General features: G+C 44.5%; 1 protein-coding gene and 1 long non-coding RNA gene across 3 annotated transcripts in view; one reads left to right on the top strand and one right to left on the bottom strand.

The window, feature by feature from the left end:
- The window catches only part of LOC141731142 (uncharacterized), a 45,067-nt gene extending 32,081 nt beyond the window's left edge, over window positions 1-12,986 (bottom strand). For both annotated transcript variants that reach the window (XR_012583071.1, XR_012583070.1), the window contains exons 1-2: window positions 12,734-12,986; window positions 5,669-7,339 (exon numbers count right to left, since the gene is read on the bottom strand). This is a non-coding gene — a long non-coding RNA (uncharacterized LOC141731142). The remainder of the gene's footprint in view (window positions 1-5,668; window positions 7,340-12,733) is intronic.
- Window positions 12,140-17,542, top strand: ZNF706 (zinc finger protein 706). Its single transcript, XM_005479463.4, has 4 exons — window positions 12,140-12,300; window positions 15,188-15,324; window positions 16,519-16,626; window positions 17,233-17,542. The coding sequence occupies exons 2-3, from the start codon at window positions 15,190-15,192 to the stop codon at window positions 16,612-16,614; spliced, it is 231 nt and encodes a 76-aa protein (XP_005479520.1). The 5' UTR covers window positions 12,140-12,300; window positions 15,188-15,189; the 3' UTR covers window positions 16,615-16,626; window positions 17,233-17,542.
- Window positions 17,543-20,489: the final 2,947 nt, after the last annotated feature.

The raw sequence follows: 20,489 nt of genomic DNA on the forward strand, positions 1-20,489 counted from the left end.
AAAAGAAAGGCAAAAGAGGAAAACAATAGAAGAACAGAGGCAGGCTTAACTCTCATGTACAAACTTTCCTGGAGAGGAGGATAAGCTGCTAAGAGGATTGTTTATATATGTTAAAGACAGAGAAGTGCAGAAAACAAATGCATGCTTTTAGCACCCTTTTAGCACCATGTACTTGAAAACGGTAAGAGAAATAATAGCAATGGCTAGAAATTATTTTGTGGCTCTTAGTGAAGTGATGACTGCCAAGAAGATGCCTTCAGATAGCTCTGTTACAATATAAATTTGCAACAAAATTATCAAAGCAGCTCTCTACCAAGCCCACCTGTCCTGTATGTTTATTGACCAGGCCTATAACCATGGGTAATTAGCTAAAAAAAGAAAACACTGGTAGCTTGTTCAGCTCCTCAGTCTAACACATTTTGAAATCCTGAAGGAATGCAATACACTAATTTATTCAGAAATCAGCAATTAACTTCTCAAGCTCCAAGAAACCTGGGTCCGGATGAAGCTTCTGAGGGAATCCCTCCACACACCTTACCCACACACGACTGCAGCTCTCTCCTGCATAGAGAAGACACGGTGGTAGCATTACTGAGTAGCATTCCCCATAGCCATGTACTTGGAGGATTTGCTTCCTGGCAGAGCTGTGCCTCAGGTAGGAGGGTCCTATATGTATTCCTTAACTCCCTTTGCAGGATTCCCAGCATGTCCTGCATCTTTTGGAATTATCTGCTGAAGGAAGCTCATGCAAACACCTGGTTTCATCCTGTATTGCAAAGGAGATTTAAATCACAAGATACTGCAAGATACTGCTCTCCCCAGCATGATAGTTCAGCAATATGGTTTTACCATTAGTTTCTTGGGAAAAGACCACAGAAAACAGAACAGTAATCTGTTTAACTCCCCAGTTAGCAAAGGTAGGGTGGGCAACATGAGCTTATCAGAGAGCAGAGAACCATGAAACTTCTGTCTGTCTGCATCCTGTGCAATGCTGTGCACGCCCCAAAGGGAAGGCTATGATGAGAGCCTGTGCTGTTGCATCCAACCACAAAACATGAAGTCTTAGAAAACCAGTTTTACTCAGCCTGTCCCTCACTCCTGCATGCATTGCTGCTGGCCTGACATCATGGGTTGTATTTCTAGATAAAAGTGAGTGAGGTCATCTTAGACTGTCTTTATAGTAGATCTTAATTAGATTGCCTATGGACTATGTCCTTTCCTTGCCACGTGTGCCCTGACAAAGTCAAAGCTTGCTGGCCATTACCTGAGGAGTTCTGTTGTCTGGCTGAGCTGCCTGTGCTTGGACTCCCTGGAACAGGACCCACAGCACTCGGTGCTCACTGGCTCAGGTTGCAGTGCCAGCCCTGCCTGCACAACCTGCAGAAAAGCACCTTAGGAAGGGGTCCCCTCAGGTATGACAGTATTTCTGCTCCGTGTTCCCTTCATTAACTTAATTCTTCACAAAGCTCCCTTACCAGCAGGCTGACACCACCGCCTCAAGAACCTGCAGTGCTTCTTGCAGATTCAGCACAAGTCTAAAGCATCCACCACTGGGAAATGTTCCTGCTGCGGTGCTCTTTGTGTACTAACTTAGGTTCTTTCACCTTAGGAAAGTCTTAGTCCTTTTTAGTGGGGCCAGCTTTGTGCTTTTCTGTCACTACAAAGTTCAGCACGCTTATAGCACCACTGTGTAATTAACATTGCCATCACTTTCTGACAATCTCCTTTTTTTTTCTCTCATGCTGCAGTTTTGGGCTAATACAGGTATTACCAGCAAAAGAATAACTATAAAGTCATTTGCACCTGAGAGCTTCTTTGGATGTAGAGTCAGTGCTCTTAGTTATAATAAACTCTTACCTTAAAAGTTAAAAAGCAGTTGAGCAGCACAGTTAAGAAATCTGTTTTCCCATGGATTTTTAGCTGGATTCTCTGGTGTCCAGCAAGACGCAAACTCCCCCCAAAAAATTTTCATTACTGGGATGTAATGCCTCTTCCATGTATATTTTGTGGTGTCTGAGAGCAAAACTCACAGTGCAGCTCTCAGGACCTGGGGAGGATGCTCTGTGCATGGATGGCTGCCTCTGCTGATGAACTGCTCCCTCAGATTCTGACTGAAATCAGCCAATGGGTCCAAAATTCCTAGTGGGACAGTTTGAATGGTTGTATAAGCCTCCTCTCCGTGGGAAAATGCTCTGGAAGAATACATGGCCAGACCAACTGTGCATGTCACTAACTGTGCTCTGAGTAAGCCAATTTACCTCAACCAGTCTGGTCCTGTTAACAAAATGTAACTACTAATACAGGAGACATGCCAGCAAAGCCTAAGTAGCTCTGATAACATTGTGTATGGAACAGAAAGTTTTAGATAAAGTCAATGGAAAGAATTTAAAGCTGGGTGAGATCTAAGGCTGGAGCAGAGTCCTGGCATGGAGGGGACCCCTGTACTCAGCCGAGCTTTTCCATTTCTGTGGCACAAGGACCACCTGTGTTTGTAAAGGCTCCCCCTTATAGCAGGGACTGCTGAGGACTGATTGCAGGGTGTTATACTCCTCATGAAGAGAAATCCCTTAAAAATGTCATCATCATCGTAATTGCTGATTAAGTCTGTTGGCCACAGAAAAGTAATGAGAGCTACTTCTGAGTTAGTGAGCTTGCATGGACTAGGTCAACGTACTGCAGAAGCAATGGATGTTGTGCTAGAAGTAAATCTAGCACAACTCTATAGCTTGAATACATGCCAAGGAGCAAGTCTGATCTCCAAAACTGCAGCTAGCAGACCATGAAGAGGAATTGGCAGAAAAACACAGTGATCAGCTGTCAAGAACTGCAACATGTCCTGCAGAGGAGGAGCTCAGGGCTGGGTACCACATCCTCACACAATGTGCAAGCTGCAAATGAACAACTCCACCTCTTTGAAATTCACTTGTCGGCCTTCTGGAAAGAATTAAACACAGGCAACAGCACTCAAACCAAAAGTAGAGGTGGGCTGGATTTCTGCCAGTATTTAAGACTTCATTTAACAGAGAGCAGAACCAGAGAGGAGGTCAAGTACATCTGTTGACTGAGCATTTGCCATGCTCTTAGTGCTAATGGACCTGTGCATATCAATGCCTATGAGCAGTGCTGCCCACAGTATGATGCAGGATTATCTTTTAGAATGCCTTATAAGCAAACAAAAGTTCAGAAATTCTTAGTCCTATCCTCCTTATATGTTAAGGAATAATGTTATTCCTACCTGACATTATTGTCATGATACTAGTTCTGTTCTTATGCAGACCATAAGGGGGGCTAAGGCTCTGCTGTGACCTGGGCCACTGAACTGCTCTGAGCCCCCTTCAAAGTCAGTGCCTGATGGGCAGCAGTGATGTTACTGGAGAGCAGCAACCCCAAAGGCGTTGGGGTTTAACTTCTCCAGACTCTGCTGTGTCTGTGGAAGAGACCTGGATAGCAGGCTGGAACACGTTTGCTATCATCAGACTTATCCAGTCTGGACTCAGCCCTTCCTTTGAAGAATGGATATTGGATACTTTTGGAGGATTACTGGCATTGTGCTGGATATCACTGCTGCAGTCCTTCTGTCACAGCACAGTGGAACAGCTATTTCCCTCTTAGTCTAAGTAACGGGACCTTGATTCCCTTCCTAGAGGCCATGTGACACTTGGACAGTAGTGCCATCACTACAGGACAAGTAACCCTAATGCTGTAAACCACTGTCTCTCCTCTCACAAGCAGCAGAGGAGCTGCAGGCACTCAGAAGCAACCAGGCTTTCTGCCACGTGATCAAGTTGATTCATCATTTCTGCTCCAGTAAATCCCACCTAGAACTCTTCAGGATGTACTAAGGTTAGATGACAGAGAACATGCAAGTATGCCTGCTGGTTTAATATCTCCTGGCCATCATGCTTTGGCCTAACTGTTAAAACCCAAGTATTTTGCACTGAGAAGGCTGTTGGCTGAAGTGGCCACAGGTTTCCAGCCACAATGCCTTTGCTGCAGTGCCTGTGCAGAGCATTGGCAAGGCTCTGTGCTGGCAAGGGGCTGCAGGGTCAGAGTGATGAGGAAAAAGGGATTCAAGCTTCAGAGTAGCTGTGTCAGCCTTAGTCCCCCCACTGGTGTGTTTGACAGGCACAGCTGCATCTGGGTACTAGTGGAGGCTTTTAATTAACAGTGGTGTCAGGCCATCCACAAGAACTAGTGAATGCCAGGCTTTGAGGTGTTGGTTCTGGAAACTTTGCCTAGCATATGGGAAGGGACATCTAGAGAAAGATCTGGGGAAGACCCTTGGGACTTCAGGGCACCCAGTAAAGCAGTCAGGACAGTAAGACCTGGACTGGTTACCCTAGGGGGCAGGTTGTCCACAGCACAGTCATGAGAAGTCAAAAGAGAAAGAGAGGTGTCCTGTTTATAGGCTGATGGAAACCATGGGAACAGACTGGGAGCTGACTGTACAAAATCTCAAAAAATAATTGCTGAGGGGAAGCCATCCTTGCTGCCAGTCTTTTTTGGTAGTGCTAGTCCCATGAGGACCTGTTCTTACAAAGTACTATTCAATACTAGTTTAAGCTCTTTGGTTTATCAAACAGAAAAGTAAAAAAAGGATTTGATGCTGATTTTAAATATTTGTGGAAAAGATTTCTCTCACCAAGGAACTCTTTATAGTAACAGAGAAAAATATAAAAGCAATAAGCCTGGAAGGTCATTTCCAGGCTAAATTTATTTTTGCTTAAAGGTGCACATTTTAAAATAGGGAACAGGTGAGGTGTGCAAAGGCTTATGCTGTGCAGGCAGCCTTTGGTTTGGGCTTTGAACAGATGAAGTTGTTACCATGAATACTGGACATAGGGGACAGTCCCAGGAAAAGCCTGGACAACTGGTTTGGAGAAGGGTACCCTGGAGATGTGGGAGTAGGAAGGCTCAGGATGTTAAGGGGTTGCAGTCTTGGTTTGGGGATGGAGAGAATGAAGCTTGAAGGTATTTAAGCTGCTCCTGCCTATGCTTAGACAGGATCAGGCCTTTGTCTTCCTGCCTGTGGAAGCATTGTAAAAGACACTTTTCCCCTGGGACAAATAGGCATGTCTCCAGCACCAGGCATTTCCACTTCACTTCTTTGTAACTCTTTAGCCAGGTTGCAAGAGCAGAGTTTTTCAAATTTTTCAACGTTTCAACATTTTTCAAAGTTTGCAAAATGGCAGTCAGATTAAAATTAGTCCTTTTTTTTTCCTATTTTAACCAGGTAATAGAAATGAGAGCTTTACATTTTTCTAGCCTAGGAAATACTAATGTGCAAAGTCTGTACTTAATGTTACCTCACAATCAGCTCTTGGGACTCTTCTTTAAGTGCCATTCTGCCTGATTAGAGATGTGCACTGAGTGTTTTCACAGAAGCATTAATTCCTCCTCCTTGGTTTTCTCCCACAGTTTCCAAGGAAAAGTCAGGCTAAAGGACAGAGTGAAAGAGCAGCCAGCCCTCTGCCTGTGCTGCTGAGACACCAGCCATATAGCAGGAAAAAGGTTTTCCATTCCTCCATCCCATGTAGTCTGTCCCAAGAGTGCACTTACAAGCATCCACTGAGACATGACTTTGTATATCCACAGTAAGTGAGCTGCAGAAGTTCTGTCAATTAGCACAGACATTCTGTCTTGCTGCCCCATAAGTAAAGCCTTTTACCTCTGCATAGCTGCCATCTTTTGGAATTGCTGGCTCCTTCCAGGAATGTGTTTTCTGTTCTGCTCCACATCCCATAGCACATTCCTCCAGTGCAGCAGTCTGCGACGTTTTGCACAAAGGAATGGGATCCAGTGGCCTGGTGCAAACCAAACCATTCCCCTGATTTCTCTTGCCAGGTCCTGTTTATCCACCAGTGTTTGTTAGCTAGACCTTACTCTGTTCCAAGCTCTGTCAGCAACTGGCAGGAAACACTGGCAATCAGAGCAATCCCCACAGCTCACTTTGCAGCAGGCTCTTTGGATTCTTGCCTTTAAGTCATGCAGTGATTCCAGAGTGAGTGTAATGGGGCATCTGAAAAGGAGAAAGTTGAGATCCAGCAGATGTTTCTCACTGATCTCTTCCTGGAGCAGCAGACTGCTGGGACTGAGCCAGCACTGCTAACCTGGGAAAACCAGCAGTGTGTGAGGCACTTCTGAATATCCAAGGCTGCTTCCCTTCCATGAAGAGTATCTTACAGCTGCAGAGCTCTTTCCTGTGTACTCTCTGTGCTTATTCTCTCATGTGTAATTCTGACATGCACCTTTGGCCTTTTGCTTCCTTATCCCGCAGGATTTTACGTGCTGTTTGGAAAACACGAAGAGCTTCCCATCCTGCCCTTAGCAGTTCTAGAATGGCAATGAAATCTGCACATGGATAACTGAAAAACAGATGGAGAGGCTGGCTCTGGATGAGAAGTAATTGCCCCTTCCTCAAGGAACAATAAGCAGCTACCAAAATATTTCCAGTACAAGGCTGGAGCATTGCAGATGGGCTGAAGAAGGAAGCAGAGATAGTGAACACTTTGAGCCACTCAGCACAGAGGCATCTCTGAGATGTGCAGCCATTCAGAAGCACAGGCTGAGGGATGCATTTCTCTTCTTGAAGCTAGAGGCCAGTTGTCACCAATGTTTGCATGTTTGTGAGAAGTTTTAATCACAATTGCTTCAGATTTTAACATGCACATGACACAGTGTGTGGATTTTCTTTATGTATTTTTATTGATGGAGAGTAGGGAAACCTTGTTATTCTGAATTAATTTAAAATGTACAGATGTATTTGTTTTCATGATAAGACAAGGACTTGAACACATACGAGATCCAAAAGCATGAATGGAGGGCAGAGGCAAAAAAGGGAATGATTAATTGGAGTGTATTTTAAAATAGTAACTGTACGTAATGCTGAGCAAAGCTAAAATCTATTTTAAACTGTTTATACAGAACGGAAGCGTATGTTCTCAAGGTCTCCAGTTTGTCTATGTGGGTTGGTCAAAAAATTGTGACATGCTGAGAAAGGCATTTGTGCTTTGTTGTTTTTAGCAAAACTCACTTCCAACAAAATGGGTTTAAAAGAAGAGAGGCTGCAAAATACGTAAAGGTCACAAAGCAATCTTGGCCCATGCTCTCCAGGAGGTGCATATGCCTTGAAACATTTGAGGAACTGCATCTCCATGCTTCTGACTGCCTCCATCTGTCATTCTTCAGGAGCCTTTTCCTCAAGCCCTCACATTTTTGTCTCTCAGAGGATGTGGGCAGCTCCTTATTGCATCCTCCCTTGTACATTTTTTTGCCCTTACGATGGAAAGGAACGCTCACTGAAGCAGCTCTGTCCATTCTTGCTGGAAAAGGTCAGGCACTATGGGAAGAAAAAAAACAACCACTAAACCTAGAGAAAGAACAGTTAGCTGTAGTCTCTATGCCACCAAAATCTACCATTGACTTTGGGACACTTCCTTGGGTTCATCCTAATTTAAGGTTTGGCGGCAAAAGTATTTCTGCAGGCTGCCTTGCTGCACTAGAGTCTAAACACATGGTACAGGCGAGGTAGAAGTGAGAGTTATATCAGCTTTTGGAAATGGTTTACAAATGTGTGGCCACCTGGTACACTGCCAGCTCACTGGGGGTGCAGAAGAAGGAGGCACTGTCCTGCTAGGAAGGATAATGTCAGTCTTATTTATGTGCTTCTGGAGTCTACTGATGGGACCAGGAGTACCGTGAGGAGCACAGGGAGGCTGGCAATGTGGTGGACATCACCTGAGGTTGTCCTTGTTCTGGAGGATGCCACCCATCAGGTGTCCCTGGAACAAAGCAGCTGTTGAGAAAGGCAGCAGGCAAACCAGGAAAAGATGCTGCGTTGCTGCTAATGGGGCTGGTTCTTTAAAGCCAGTGTGGAATTGCAAGGGTATCACAAGCATGAGGTGCCCTGCCAAGGGAGCTGCATTGTTGTACTGGCTTCTCTCCAAAACAGAGCTTAATCTTTGGCTTTCCTTTTCAATTTGTTTGCTCTCCTTTTTTTCCTACCTTCGTTTTCCATTTTTAGACCTTGTGGATCAGCATCCTATGGATTACAGAACACCTAGTTCTACAGCAGTATGCAAAAAGCACACCATCACATGCCTTAAAATACTTATTCCTGCAGTATATATGTATTGTGACTTGGTATCATCTCATGCCAGTGCAGTGCTAAGAATCTATTGAATCTGTGAGCCAAACATGTGATTTAAGATCTCACATTTGTTTTGGATTTGCCTCAAGAGCAATGCTGTTCAAGCCCATGAGGTGCCCACGCCCTGGCTCTGGAGAAGCAGCACACAGCACTCGGGGTCAGCAGAGGGACGGGAGTTAATGCTGTGTCAGGGAGGCGTGAACTGGATGTATGAAAGCTGGAGCTGTGGCTGTGAAAAATGCCTTTACAGGGAAAAGAACAGTGTGCTAACATGTGGGGGAGGGAGGAAGTGAAAGTCCACAAAGCAGAGAAAGGGTAAACGAGCAAAACACCACCTTGTGAGGCCCCCAAGTTAGGCACTGCTGCATGATGTGTTCCATCAAACAGCACTAACTACCAGGGTTACAGCCTGGCTGGGGTTCTGCCTGCATCCATGTCATCCTGTCCCTTCATTCAGCACTGCTGACTCTGATCTACCATTGCATCAGCCTTGACTATTCTTTCAAAGGCTATTGGGTTCACAACCAATCTCTCCCTATTCTGTGTTTGTGTCAACACTGGTCTGCATCCACAAAATCTAGTGAGCAGATCGCTGTCACTTGCAGGCCCAGGGCATCTCCTTCCCTTTGCTTCACTTCTTTAGACATGACAAGGGGTCATGGTGGGGCACCACATAAAACCCCTCAATAGGCAGGCACAGGGTACCAGCATGTTCCTCCCTGCAAGCAAGGGCCAAGACAGCCCTAAAGCCAACATTTAGCCAGCTGAGATGATCTTTGATGTGACACAGGGTCAATAGTGAACACAGGAGCAAATGAACAGGAAAAATACACCACAGTAGGTGCAGCAGGGAATGGCAGTGGGAGGACCTGGCAGATGCTCAGGGGCTGATTCAGAAGGGAGATACAGCCCCACCCATGCTGTTGTGAGCAAACTTGTCCCGCACCTCACGACACTGCTTTCAAAATGGGTTTAATAACACATGTCAAAATGCCACCTGGTTCCCAGCAGGAACTGTGGGGGGGACACCAGTCACACCAGGGTGAGACAGCTCAAACTGACCTGCAACAAAATCCAAGTGCCAACAAGTTGCCATTAAGCAGAACACGTGTTTTGACCTAATGGCAGAAATTGCACCTCTCTGCAGGCACAGGAAATGATGAGGTGAGGTGGAATCCAAGGGGATAAGAAATAAGCAGGAGAATAACAAACAATCACAACTGCTAAAAAAACTCCCAAGAAACTAAGAAACAATTCTGCCTCGCAGCACTGCTCCTTCCAGTTTCCTTTGCTGCTTCCCTTCTCAGTAGACCATCATTTTGGGGTTTATTTGATCACCACATTCAAGCTTGGGCTTAAACTGAAGTCTTGCTTCTCATCAATTGCCTCATCGTGAGAAGATAATGTCTTTCCTTTTTTAAATTTGGACCATTTTTAGGGGCTACACAGAGGCTAAAATGCCTTACCCTTGTGGAGCTGTGTTTTCTATGCATACGGTGCTTCTACAGATTTCAGTGAATTGTAATTTTGTTAGGCTTGGCTTGGGGTAATAAGCACCTTGCATTTTGTCTACGCTTAACTACCAAGAGATGTTCTTGGTTTTCACTCTATTTTAATGCAGAGTATTTGGTAATATCTGTGGGGTTTGGGAGATGTTTTTAAGTTAGAAAACAACAGTTAAACAAGAAGTACACAGAAAAGTGCTGCAGTGTATTTATAGTAATTTTAAGATGCAACATTTCAGTCTAATGTTTCCACTTATTTTACATTTTAACTTCAATTTATGCTTTTGTTCATACACTCTGGCTTGTTTCACCTCATGTGGGAGCAACACAGAGGAGAGGAAGTCCACAAGCCAGATAAACTGTAATTACCACAGGTTCATTTCGTCAGAGCTACGCAAAGCACGAAGTGCACGGGCCCGCCCTGCCTCTCTAACAGCTCATCACATCTACCCCACATCTCTGCTAACCTGCACAGGGGCATGGAAATACCCTTTTGGTGTGACAAATAAGCTTCATGCAGTGAATCAATTTTAAAAAATTGTCTACAGGGAATGGGAAGTTTTCCTTATTATCTTAGCAGTAGAAATCTCAGCTATGGGTGCTTATATTCTTCTTTCACTGTGGTGTTTAATTTTTTTTTCCCTAACAGTCTCTTTGGAATGATCTCAATTGCAAAGCCATGATTTGGGCACACAGAGACCAATACTGTGACCAGGATCTAAAACACAAAGGGATAGAAGACAGAGCAGAAAGAAAAACAGCCACAGTCTCCTGTCCTGCAAGATCTATCCCTCATTCTTCTAAAAGCAGAAAAAGCTTCCAAGACTAGCCAGAGCTCAGCATGTGCTTGGGAGAGCCACTTTATTTGAAATTCTTATCTAGCCAGATGTATAGCAACACCATAGTATGGGAACATGACCCTTGAAAAACCCTCTCCAGTTTCACATATAAGGCCAGCAGTCCTTAAAAATAGCATCAGCCAGGACAGAAGCTACTTTTTCACTTGCCAATCTCCTGCCTGATGAAAGCAAAACTTCATTCTGAAAGCCACCTGCTTGCAAGCTCAGGACACAAAAAGCCTCCCTCTCCACACCACCCCACAAGCCCATGCACATATGCACTTTGAGTGATTTTTTTATAGTTGCCTATTTCCATAAAGTTCAGAATCCAGTGGCAAGATCATTTTAATGCAGATCAATTACAGTGCTATCAGTTTAATATGGAAGACATAGTTGCACAGAGGAATATTAGGAAGATTTTTAAAAATGAGAATGTTAGGAAATTCATTTTTCATCACAGGCTTATGTTTGACTATCCTAGATGTTGTGACATCTGGACCAACTTCTAGCGACTTACATATCAGAAATCTACTATAGAGCTCCCTCAGCTGCTAACATGCTCTAGGCAAGACTCACAAGAATGGCCTAAAGCCGTCACTGTATTTCTTTACAGATTTTTTTGTTGTGGTTGCATTTCCTCTCTTGGATCAGAACAATTCAATCATTCAGCCTAAGCTCTGCAAAACATCAAGCTAACACCTTATAGTTCCTCTAGTAGGCATGTTATGTTTGCTGTTTTGCCCTGGACACAGAAGTGATCAAGATGCCAGGCGTGGAAGCTACAACAATTACTCAGAGAGTGGCAGAATGTCATCTCTAAGCAGAGATGCTGCCTGCATTTCACCTTTTCCTAACAGGTGCATAATCTGAACAGGCACAAAGATTCAGCCACCCTAAGGCTGAATCCCACAAAGAGGTCCATAGAAGATAAAGAGCTCATTTATGCCTCCTTACAGGGCCTGCCTACATCTGTGTTCACGCAAGTCAGTAACTCAAATCACTTGTGCACTGGATACAGCCTGTAAACTTCCTCTACATCCTTGCAAAACGTGTCTAAACCACATCTACTACACTTTAAACTTGAATAAAATTCTTCTCATCGCAGGCTGTTTCTTTCTACTTTACTTAACCCTTCCAGCCCACACAGGGGCCCTCTGTGTGAAGGGCAGCCAGAACAGGATCCCCTCCTCTCCAGGGCCTCCCGAGAGCCTCTCCGAGCCATTTGTCGGGATCCCGGCGAGCACGAGCAGCGCTATTCCGTGCCGCTCCCGTACCCCAAGCGCACAGGAATGCGGCTGGGAGCGGGCCCGAGGGCAGCGCTGCGCATCCGCCGGGGCTGCGGCACCGCCACCGGGGCTCCGCCCGGGCTGCGCTCCCGGGAACCGGGCGGGGCGAGGCTGCCTGTGCTGGCTGATCCCGGTGCGCCCCAGGACCGGGCCCCGCCCCTACCCGCAGCAGGGCAGGCGGCTCCCGAGGGTCCCAAAGCCGGGCTTGGCGGCCTCAGCCACCCGGCCCGGCCGCTCGCGGTGGAACCCCGCAGGGCGCTCCGCCGCCGGGCCGCGAACCCGCGGCCCCGCACCCCTGGCTCCCGCAGCCCCCCCCATGCCGGCGTTATGTAACGGCCGCGCGCCGCCATTGGCCAGCGCCGCCAGGGGCGCGCGGGCGCGGGGGCGGGTCCGGCGCACGCGCACTGCTGGTCCCGCTCCCTCCTCCTCCTCCTCGTTCTCCTCCCGAGCAGCGGCGGCGGCGGGGCCGCGCGGAGCCTCCACAGCGCTCGGCAGGGCCGCCCAGCCTGCATCCCGCACGGGTGAGCAGCGCCGCGGAAGCGGAGCCCAGGGGAGCGGGGTGGGGGGGGGAAGGGGAGCAGGCCTGGCCCAGGGGAAGGGAGGCGGCCCGGCCCGGCCTGCGCGCCACTCGCGGGCCGCCGCTCCCGGCTGCGGCCTCCGTGGTCCGTCTGCCTTTCCGTGGTCGCTTCCCTCCCGCCGGGCACGTGGTGGGGTTGCTGCCGCCCCTGCCCCGCTGGGCCCGCCCGAGGCCCGCGGCCGCCCCCGGTCCCTGCGCGCCGTAGGCCGGGCCCGGCCGGGGCGTCCCCGGCGGAGCGGCCGCCCGAGCCCTCGCTCCGGGCCGGGGAGGCCGCGGTGCCCGAGCTGCCGTCCGTGTGCCCCTGGCAGTGACAGCGCACACAGCTGCCGGTGCCCAGCTTTAGGACTTGAAGCTCCGCTCGGATTCTGGTGACTTACAAGGAAATGACCCCGTGTGAGGTATGGCTGTGCTGCGGGTTTCAGCCTCGCTTCCCGACGGTGCCCGTGCCGCTGCTGCTGCTATGATTTGGCAGCAAAAATCCTGTTAGGATTTGGCAGCAGATTTTTTCCATGGGTTCTGTTTCCTACGTGCTCGCGCGTTCTTTATTTGGAGACAGCCGGCTGGTCTGCTGGACTGTGTGAGGGCGTGCCTGATAGGGAAAACAACACTTACCTGTGTTGTGCAATTGAAATTGGTGATTTGGCTTTGTAGATGAACTCATCATTCTTTCAAACCAGCTTTAGGATTATTCGTTTTGTCATTTTCTTACAATAATACTCGTCTAAACTTTACTTTTCTCTGTTTCAACTACATTAATGTAACTTGCAGTATTTAAACTCTCGAATTTTTGGTTTTGGACTTTGTGTGGTGGTTGATATTTTTGAGCAAATGTTTGTAGTCGTGTTTTCTTGTCTGTGACTTAACTAAAACCAGCAGTTGCCAAGTACGTGAAAGCTCAGTGTGGTTGGCTGTTTTAATGTAGTACTTATCAAAGCACTAAAATACAAAGTAATATGCAAACGCTTTGTGAAAAGAATTCTTTTTTGTTACATCTGAGTATTTTCTGTCAGGAGCCGTCTGACTCCTGGACGATTGCTGTAATGCTGATAAAATCGAAGTGAAATAAAACCTACTGGTCCTTCTTCTGTATGCAAAGCTATTGGCAATATATCTTCTTCTTTTTTAAATTTAAAGTTGGAATCCAGTGTTCTGATTGAGCCATGCTGTATATAAACAGCATGAGGCCCTGGCTGGCGTGTTCTGAAGTAGCATCCAGTGGAATGTAGACTGGCACTTTTAGTCATACTGACATTGACTGTTTTACCTTATGGAAACTGTTGGACACCACATGTATTTCTATCTGCTCGTTAATGGAATTGTTGTTGTGTTCCATTTTATTAGCTGTACGAACGTGTGAATTTTCCTTTAGAGAAACTGGTGGGGGAAGAGGAGGGAACGCTGAAGATGTGGTTTGATACTTCTGCAGAGGGTTACATGGTGGTGTTGGATGCCATGAAAGAGCCAGGCTGCAGCCTCAGAGGTGTCTCTCAATCCACAACAGCTGTTCTGGGTCTCAGGGCCACTGTTTTGCTCCCATGTTAAGCACATGTCCAAAAATTCCCACAATACTAGTGAATTTTCACATGTTGTTGATGTTTCACAGAAACTTAATTTTTGTAATGGTTTTCAAGGGCTTTCCATATGTATTTACTCGAGGTCAGTCACTGTTTGGGTAGGGTTTTCTCTCACACTGGGAGGCCACTGTCCTGATGGGAGGGATTGTGTGACAGGCGTGGTGCAGCCATGAGTGTGTCTGTCCCACAGGTACCAAACCTGGGGCAAGTGCCCAGGTCAGCCAGAGGGACAGGGGCCAAGCAGCTGCTGCCCTCCTGGGAACACAGGATTTACTGGTTGTCCTGAGAACAGTGGGCTTGGGTGGCAGGGCTATGCTTCTGAACCGTGCGTGGGCCGGGAGGGACTGGGAGAGACACAAGAGCAGAAATTGGGCTGCCGGGTTATATAACCACACGCTGAGTCCTGTTCTCTTGGTGTGCCCAAAGCCTCTCTGGTGTCTGCTCTGGGGGTGGGGTAAGGACTGAACTGGGTGTCCTGGTGGCTGTGTGCAGGTGGAGGGTGTTGCTGTGGAATGTGATGTCTTGGTGCTCCCTGAATTGTGACACTTTTGTCTCGTTTTGTCTTCTGGTGGACCTTGTAGTGGCATATGGCAGTAGCATTTACTTCCTTTGTGCTCCTGTGTTAGATGCAGTGATGGCTTCTGATGGGGGCAGTCTTTTTTTTTTCAAGAAATTGTATGCACATAAATGTGGCTGAAAATAAAAATACAATAGCCACCTGTAAAAAATCACCTTCAATAAAGAGGAGTGGCCTATTCTTGGAGTTCCCAACTTCAAGGCAGCTCACAAGCACCTGAAGCAGAAGACAATAACACATCTTGGGTAATACTTTGATTTGCCTTTCTTGAACTTGTTTCAAGTTCCAGAGGAAAAGGCTGAGTCTTAATAAACCACAAACAACAAAACCCTTGAATTTTTCAGTACCTTTTGAAAAAAGAAAAAGCTTTATTAACTGTAAAGGAAACTTTTCATTATTCTGATTATTGAAAACACTTTTCAAAAGTAGAGCTTGAATCTTAGTAGGGGAAGACACCTTAGAATGGCCTAATAATTTTGGTGTTTATTTTAAGAGTGATACTGAACCCACAGGCTTTACATAGCAAAGAGCTCGAACAGATGTCTGTTGTGTTTGAGTTATGGGAGTTGTAGGCCTTGTGGACAGAGCAGGTGACTGCATTGTGCTCATGGTTACAGCTCCTCAGTCAGCAGCAGCAGTTTCTCATGTTTGTAGACTAAATGTCTTCTTTTTATTTGTAGATATGGCTCGTGGACAGCAGAAGATTCAGTCGCAGCAGAAAAATGCCAAAAAGCAAGCTGAGCAAAAAAAGAAACAAGGACATGATCAGAAGGCTGCAGCCAAGGCTGCCTTGATATATACCTGCACTGTCTGTAGGGTAAGAGGAACTGAAATCAAAATAGTCTTGTAGGGAGAGGTCTGTCTCCCTGCCTAGATCAGGATTTTTAGATTTTATAGCAGAAACTAAAATACTTAAGTGGTTGTCTAGCTTGTTGCTGTAAGAAGAGTTTGCATCTGTTATGTGACTTGGTTACAGATTACTCAGCCGTACTGGTAATTGAGATAGAAAATCTGAGAGGTTGTGTTCAGGTCTGGTTTGGGTGGTTATTTTGCCTTTTGTATTACAGTGATCTGCATGTGTTCTTAGTATGAGACAGAACATGTAAAAAGTGTGCAGTCAGTTCTTGTTTAGTCTCTATGTGGAAACATATTTTCTTTGTGATGGAGTTGGCCTGTCTTGGAATCAGTGGTAATGGATGTTGCTCTAGAAAGGAGAAGAGGTGGTGCCAAAAGCTTTAATGTAAGCTTGATACACAGTAACTTTTGCTAGAACAACTTACTTGACAAGAATAAAGAAATTTGAGTACTAATCAGATTATTCTTTTCCTTCTGGCTGATTTTCCTAAATGCTTCTTTTGGAGCTGAAGGATGAGCTTGCCATTTTCACTTCAATAGTCTCAGGATAGATCTGCCACTTCAAATGTCTTAAATAGGATTCTAAATTGAGGGTTGCTTACTTAAGTACTTGTAACCAGCTCCTCTTGTTTTGAAATCAGGCTGCAGTACCAATCACTTTGGGCAGTCGATGTCTGCAACTGTGTCATAGCAAAAGTCTGAGATTGCTTGTGCCAAGTAGACACTCAGTTCATGCCATGTAACTTCTTGACCTATTGGTAAACTAAAGAAATGGCTTTCATAAAGATTTGATTGTGTAAAGGATAAATGTTTATCTTTAAGGCATTGAAAAAGAAAATGGTGAGGAGGGAGGTTTTCCACCAGGCCAGCCTGTGAAGTGCAGGATGTGCAGGAAGATACCTAGCCAGAATAACACCACTGATGACCATGCCAAAGCAAGTGTGATTGTAGTGCTTAAAAGCACCTCTGAAAATAGGCAGTTAAATACTCCATCCTGCCCTGCAGCTAAATTAGTGGTGCTTCTGTCACTATAACAGTGTCATCAAGGAGGGAGTTGGCTTCTGGGGAAAGAAAATAAAATACAGTGGGGATTAGGTTTTGTAGTGTTATTTAACTCTTGTACTGTGCATAAAGTTTAATATCTCTCTTTAATCAGACTCAAATGCCGGATCCCAAGACCTTCAAACAGCACTTTGAAAGCAAGCATCCTAAGACTCCACTTCCTCCAGAATTGGCTGATGTTCAGGCATAAAGTTGTCTACAGGTCATTACCTTAATTTTTAATTGATTGTCTGAGAAAGATGTAATATAAATTGGTTTTTTTACCACCAACAACTGTGACTTTAAACTTGCTTCAGTTCTTTTAATATGAAAACTACTGTAGGTTGTAGTTATACCCCTGAACTGTTGAAAAGAGAAGAAAGAAGCAAGCTAGTTCTTACATGGGTGAAATGGCTGTGGCATTTCACTGTACCCAGAGGTTGTTTTAAAAGGGATTAATGTTATTTCAAATGGTCATTCTTAGGAATACTTCATTATTTAGTTCTTGCTTTGAAATGTTAGTTTTGCTTTGAACAAAGTACAGAAGTACAATTGGTCTGTTACTATAAAACATGTAATGTAAAGTTGTTTAGTATATTTGCAACAATTGAGCCTTTTTGTTCCTGAAGCTATGCAAGTGAATGCAGAAAAATCTGAATTTCTGTGATGACTTAGAAGAGATTTCCCAGTAGGCAGTTGTTAGGCTGTGACTGAAAGTGGTTATAATAAAAGGCTGAAATAAGATAAAAAGCAGTAGTATGGTATTTCATTCATCAGAGATAAGCACTGTAATGGTTCAGCTTAACCGAGTTGTTCTTGTTTTTTATAGGTGAAGTCATGACACCTATTGACTCTTCTACTGTCAGACCTTACATAACAAACCTGCAGCTGCTTTTCTAAAACTGTTGATCAGCAAAAATGAAGGGGCTACAGAAACATTCATATTTTTATGCTGTTCCCTCTTGGGCTTCATGCAAAGACAATTCTGTGTAAATGTACAGTCGTGCCCTATTTGGAAATCCTAAAAAATCAGTCCATACTTGTTATAAAAAATTTTTTACAATTGTAATTATATTGATGTTCATATTGTGTAAAATAACTCACTTAATAAAGTAGTACTTTGATTTTACAATATCACAGATTAACTCCTTGTAGAAATTCTCTTTCACCTTTCTGCATTATCTGCCTTATAAAATAATAAAAAATACAAAAGTGGAATTTTCCCCATCCTGCCAAAACATGAGCAGTATCATTCCACTGCAAGTAATGTACATTACAGTAAATTAATCTTAAAGTGGAGAGGGAAGGTGCTCAGATTTACTGTCTAGTGTGCTGCCTGCTTGAGCCCAGCCACTAGTGGTCAAGCTGACGGCTCAAGGTTCAGCACACCCCTGAGCAGCTGCATGAGAATCATGAGACTTCCTTCTAGTTTTTGTCCTGTGTACTGGAGTCTTGAATACTGCAAGCCATTTCAAATGGGATTCCTTTACTGAGAGGGATCATGTTCCTGAAGTCATGCACTGGAGGAACTCTGGTTATGCTTGTTATCCTTTCTATTTAGGTAGATGGCTGAGGAAGCTTGAGAGGTGGCAGGATTGAAAAATGCTTGCCAAATAACAGGTTAAAGCAACTCTGCTCTTAGTTGAAAACTGAATTTTTAAATATTTTTAGTGATATTTTGAGCAGTCAACCACACATGTTCCCCCTCAAATGTGTCTGGTTATTTCTCTCTTGAAGGAATATGTAAAACAGCCAGCCATTAATAACCTTCCTTCACAACCAGCCTAAAATAAGCCTGTTGGAAAAGAGCCAAAGTAACTAAAATAATATGGCTACTTAAAGAAATCGGATGTGATTAAAGTTGCAATGACAAGAAAAAGCTGGATAATAACTCTGGCCAAGACCATCTGAGCAGATAAACATAATTACCACTAAAGTGTTCTGGGCTGTGTTCTAATCCCAGATGTACAGCACAAAAGTAGTGGAGAAACATCCAAATTGTGCTGGAAGGTCTACTATACAAAATCCCATCTTAGGCATTTTGGAGGGGGCTTAAGAGCTTTGGTTTTTACTCTGCAGTTAGAAGCAGTACTAGAATTGCTGTGATGTGCAGAGTTAACAGTGGATGTAAAAATCCCAGCAGTCCAGGTAACCCTTACTATGCAGCAGGACTATACATCTGACCTTCAAATGGCTTCCTGAAATCTAGGACCATAGTCTCAAAGGCTCATTCACTTAAAAGAATGCACTTGGTATTTTATTATATAAAGTCAAAACCTTTGTCCACTCATTTTCTCTTTATTGAACTACTTCTGTGAGACTAGCTTCCTGTCCTCTTTGCTGTGACAGTATCTCTGTAAATACTTACTTTGGCATAAAGTTTCTCTGTATTATAGTCACTCTGGGATAACCTGTATACCACTTAACTTTTATAGATAATGTTATTCTCCTCAGCGTAATCCACTACTGCACTTGTACACCTGACATCAGAATGTAACAATTCGTTTATTTTTCTTTAATGTTATCAATACATACATCCTGACAAACTGGCTCCACAAGGCAAGAAATCTGCTTTCAACCTGTGTGCTGTATGGGGGAGAGGTACTTCAATGTTCTAATGCTGTAGTTTGTCTAAAAATACGCTGAGTAGAAATGGAAAAGATGTTTCTTGCACTGATTGGTATTGGAGAAAATGGTTTTACTCTGGAAAATGTTTGAGGATGCATCCCTAAAGCTTGGGCCTGAGGTGAAGTAAATGTTCTATTCCTTCAGTTCAGATTGTGTAGCATTAAATAAAAGACTTATTTCATAAACAATCTCTGTTAATGAGCACTGAAGAGCTGGAAAGCTGCATCATTAGTGGGATGGTTACCTTCAGTTAGAATTGTATTTTCAAAACTCCTATGATGCTCAAGTTGAAAATGCCCTCTGAAATGATGGGGTTTACATGTTGGAAACCAAGGGTGATCCTCAGTTCAGTACGATCTGTAATAACTGTCAGTTCAGTAAGCTGCAATAACTGTCATCTTAATTATAGAAGTAAATGAAAGCTGTGACTGAATTGTTATAAAGGCTGTACTAAATGTGGCAATAGCCCTCAGTCAGAGTACCTGCAATACTCATTGTACCTAAAAGATCAGAGGAAGGACTAGTTCTGCATCATCTCTTCCTGATCTGAGAGACAGCGCACCCTAGTACCTGCCTAAAGACACAGTTGTGCATTGTAATGTGTCTGATTAAAGAGAATTAAAAATATAAACCATAAAATGTCATATTTCCTGCCTGCTTTTGCTGCACCTAGAAAATTAATTTCCTAGCTGTGACAGCCATGTAACTTGAAACTATCTAACAGTGTAAGAAAGAAAAATAGATATGGAATGTTTCCTGTATTCCCTTGAGAAAGATTAATTTCTGTGCAGGGTCAGCATTCAGGTGAAGGGCTCTTACTGTGTCAGTGTGGACATCAGCTGTCATGGATACTTGTGGAGCAACTTTAAGAGGGGTTTTGGATTTTCAGAAGCCTTCATCTTCTGGGATTCTCTTTAAGCAGCATTTAAATTGCATTTTAAATTAGGCTTAAAATATTCTGAAAAAAATCTCAGTAAAAAGTTAGCAGGTATGGTTATGATGAGGCCATCATCATGGGGACTACTGAGTAATCAAGAACAGTTTTTCAGGTTTTGTTACTCTGGCTTATTTCTGTGCCTCTGCTTTCACCTATCTCAGAGCTTCTAGTTTCTTACTGTCAAAAAGCTGTGTGAAAAATCCAAGATAGAAAGTTGCAGACAGCTGCCATGTAGCCTTAGGGGAGCAGTTTATGCAGTGCTCTTGAAACATCCCTGGACACCATCCCCTGTGGTTATTTGCTGAAAACACTTCTGCTCAAGTAAGTAAAGCTACTGACCACGGGCTGCTTGCAGACCACATAGCAATGAAGGAATTTGTGGCATTTCTATAAACTATACTGATTTCTTTTCCCATCTTGATAAGAAGAGCTAATAGGTGGAATGTCTTATCATCAGGTACTGATAGGCTTTCCTATTTTCACAGAAAAAATTGGGAATTACTGGGCTTCACTAGAAGTGG

The sequence above is a fragment of the Zonotrichia albicollis genome, chromosome 1, assembly GCF_047830755.1.
Source record: "Zonotrichia albicollis isolate bZonAlb1 chromosome 1, bZonAlb1.hap1, whole genome shotgun sequence".
NCBI lineage: Eukaryota > Metazoa > Chordata > Aves > Passeriformes > Passerellidae > Zonotrichia > Zonotrichia albicollis.

Coding starts and splice junctions, on each gene's coding strand:
- ZNF706 (XM_005479463.4), top strand. CDS start 15,190: ATGGCTCGTGGACAGCAGAAGATTCAGTCGCAGCAGAAAAATGCCAAA. Junction 15,325..16,518: donor ATACCTGCACTGTCTGTAGG/GTAAGAGGAACT, acceptor CTCTTTAATCAG/ACTCAAATGCCGGATCCCAA.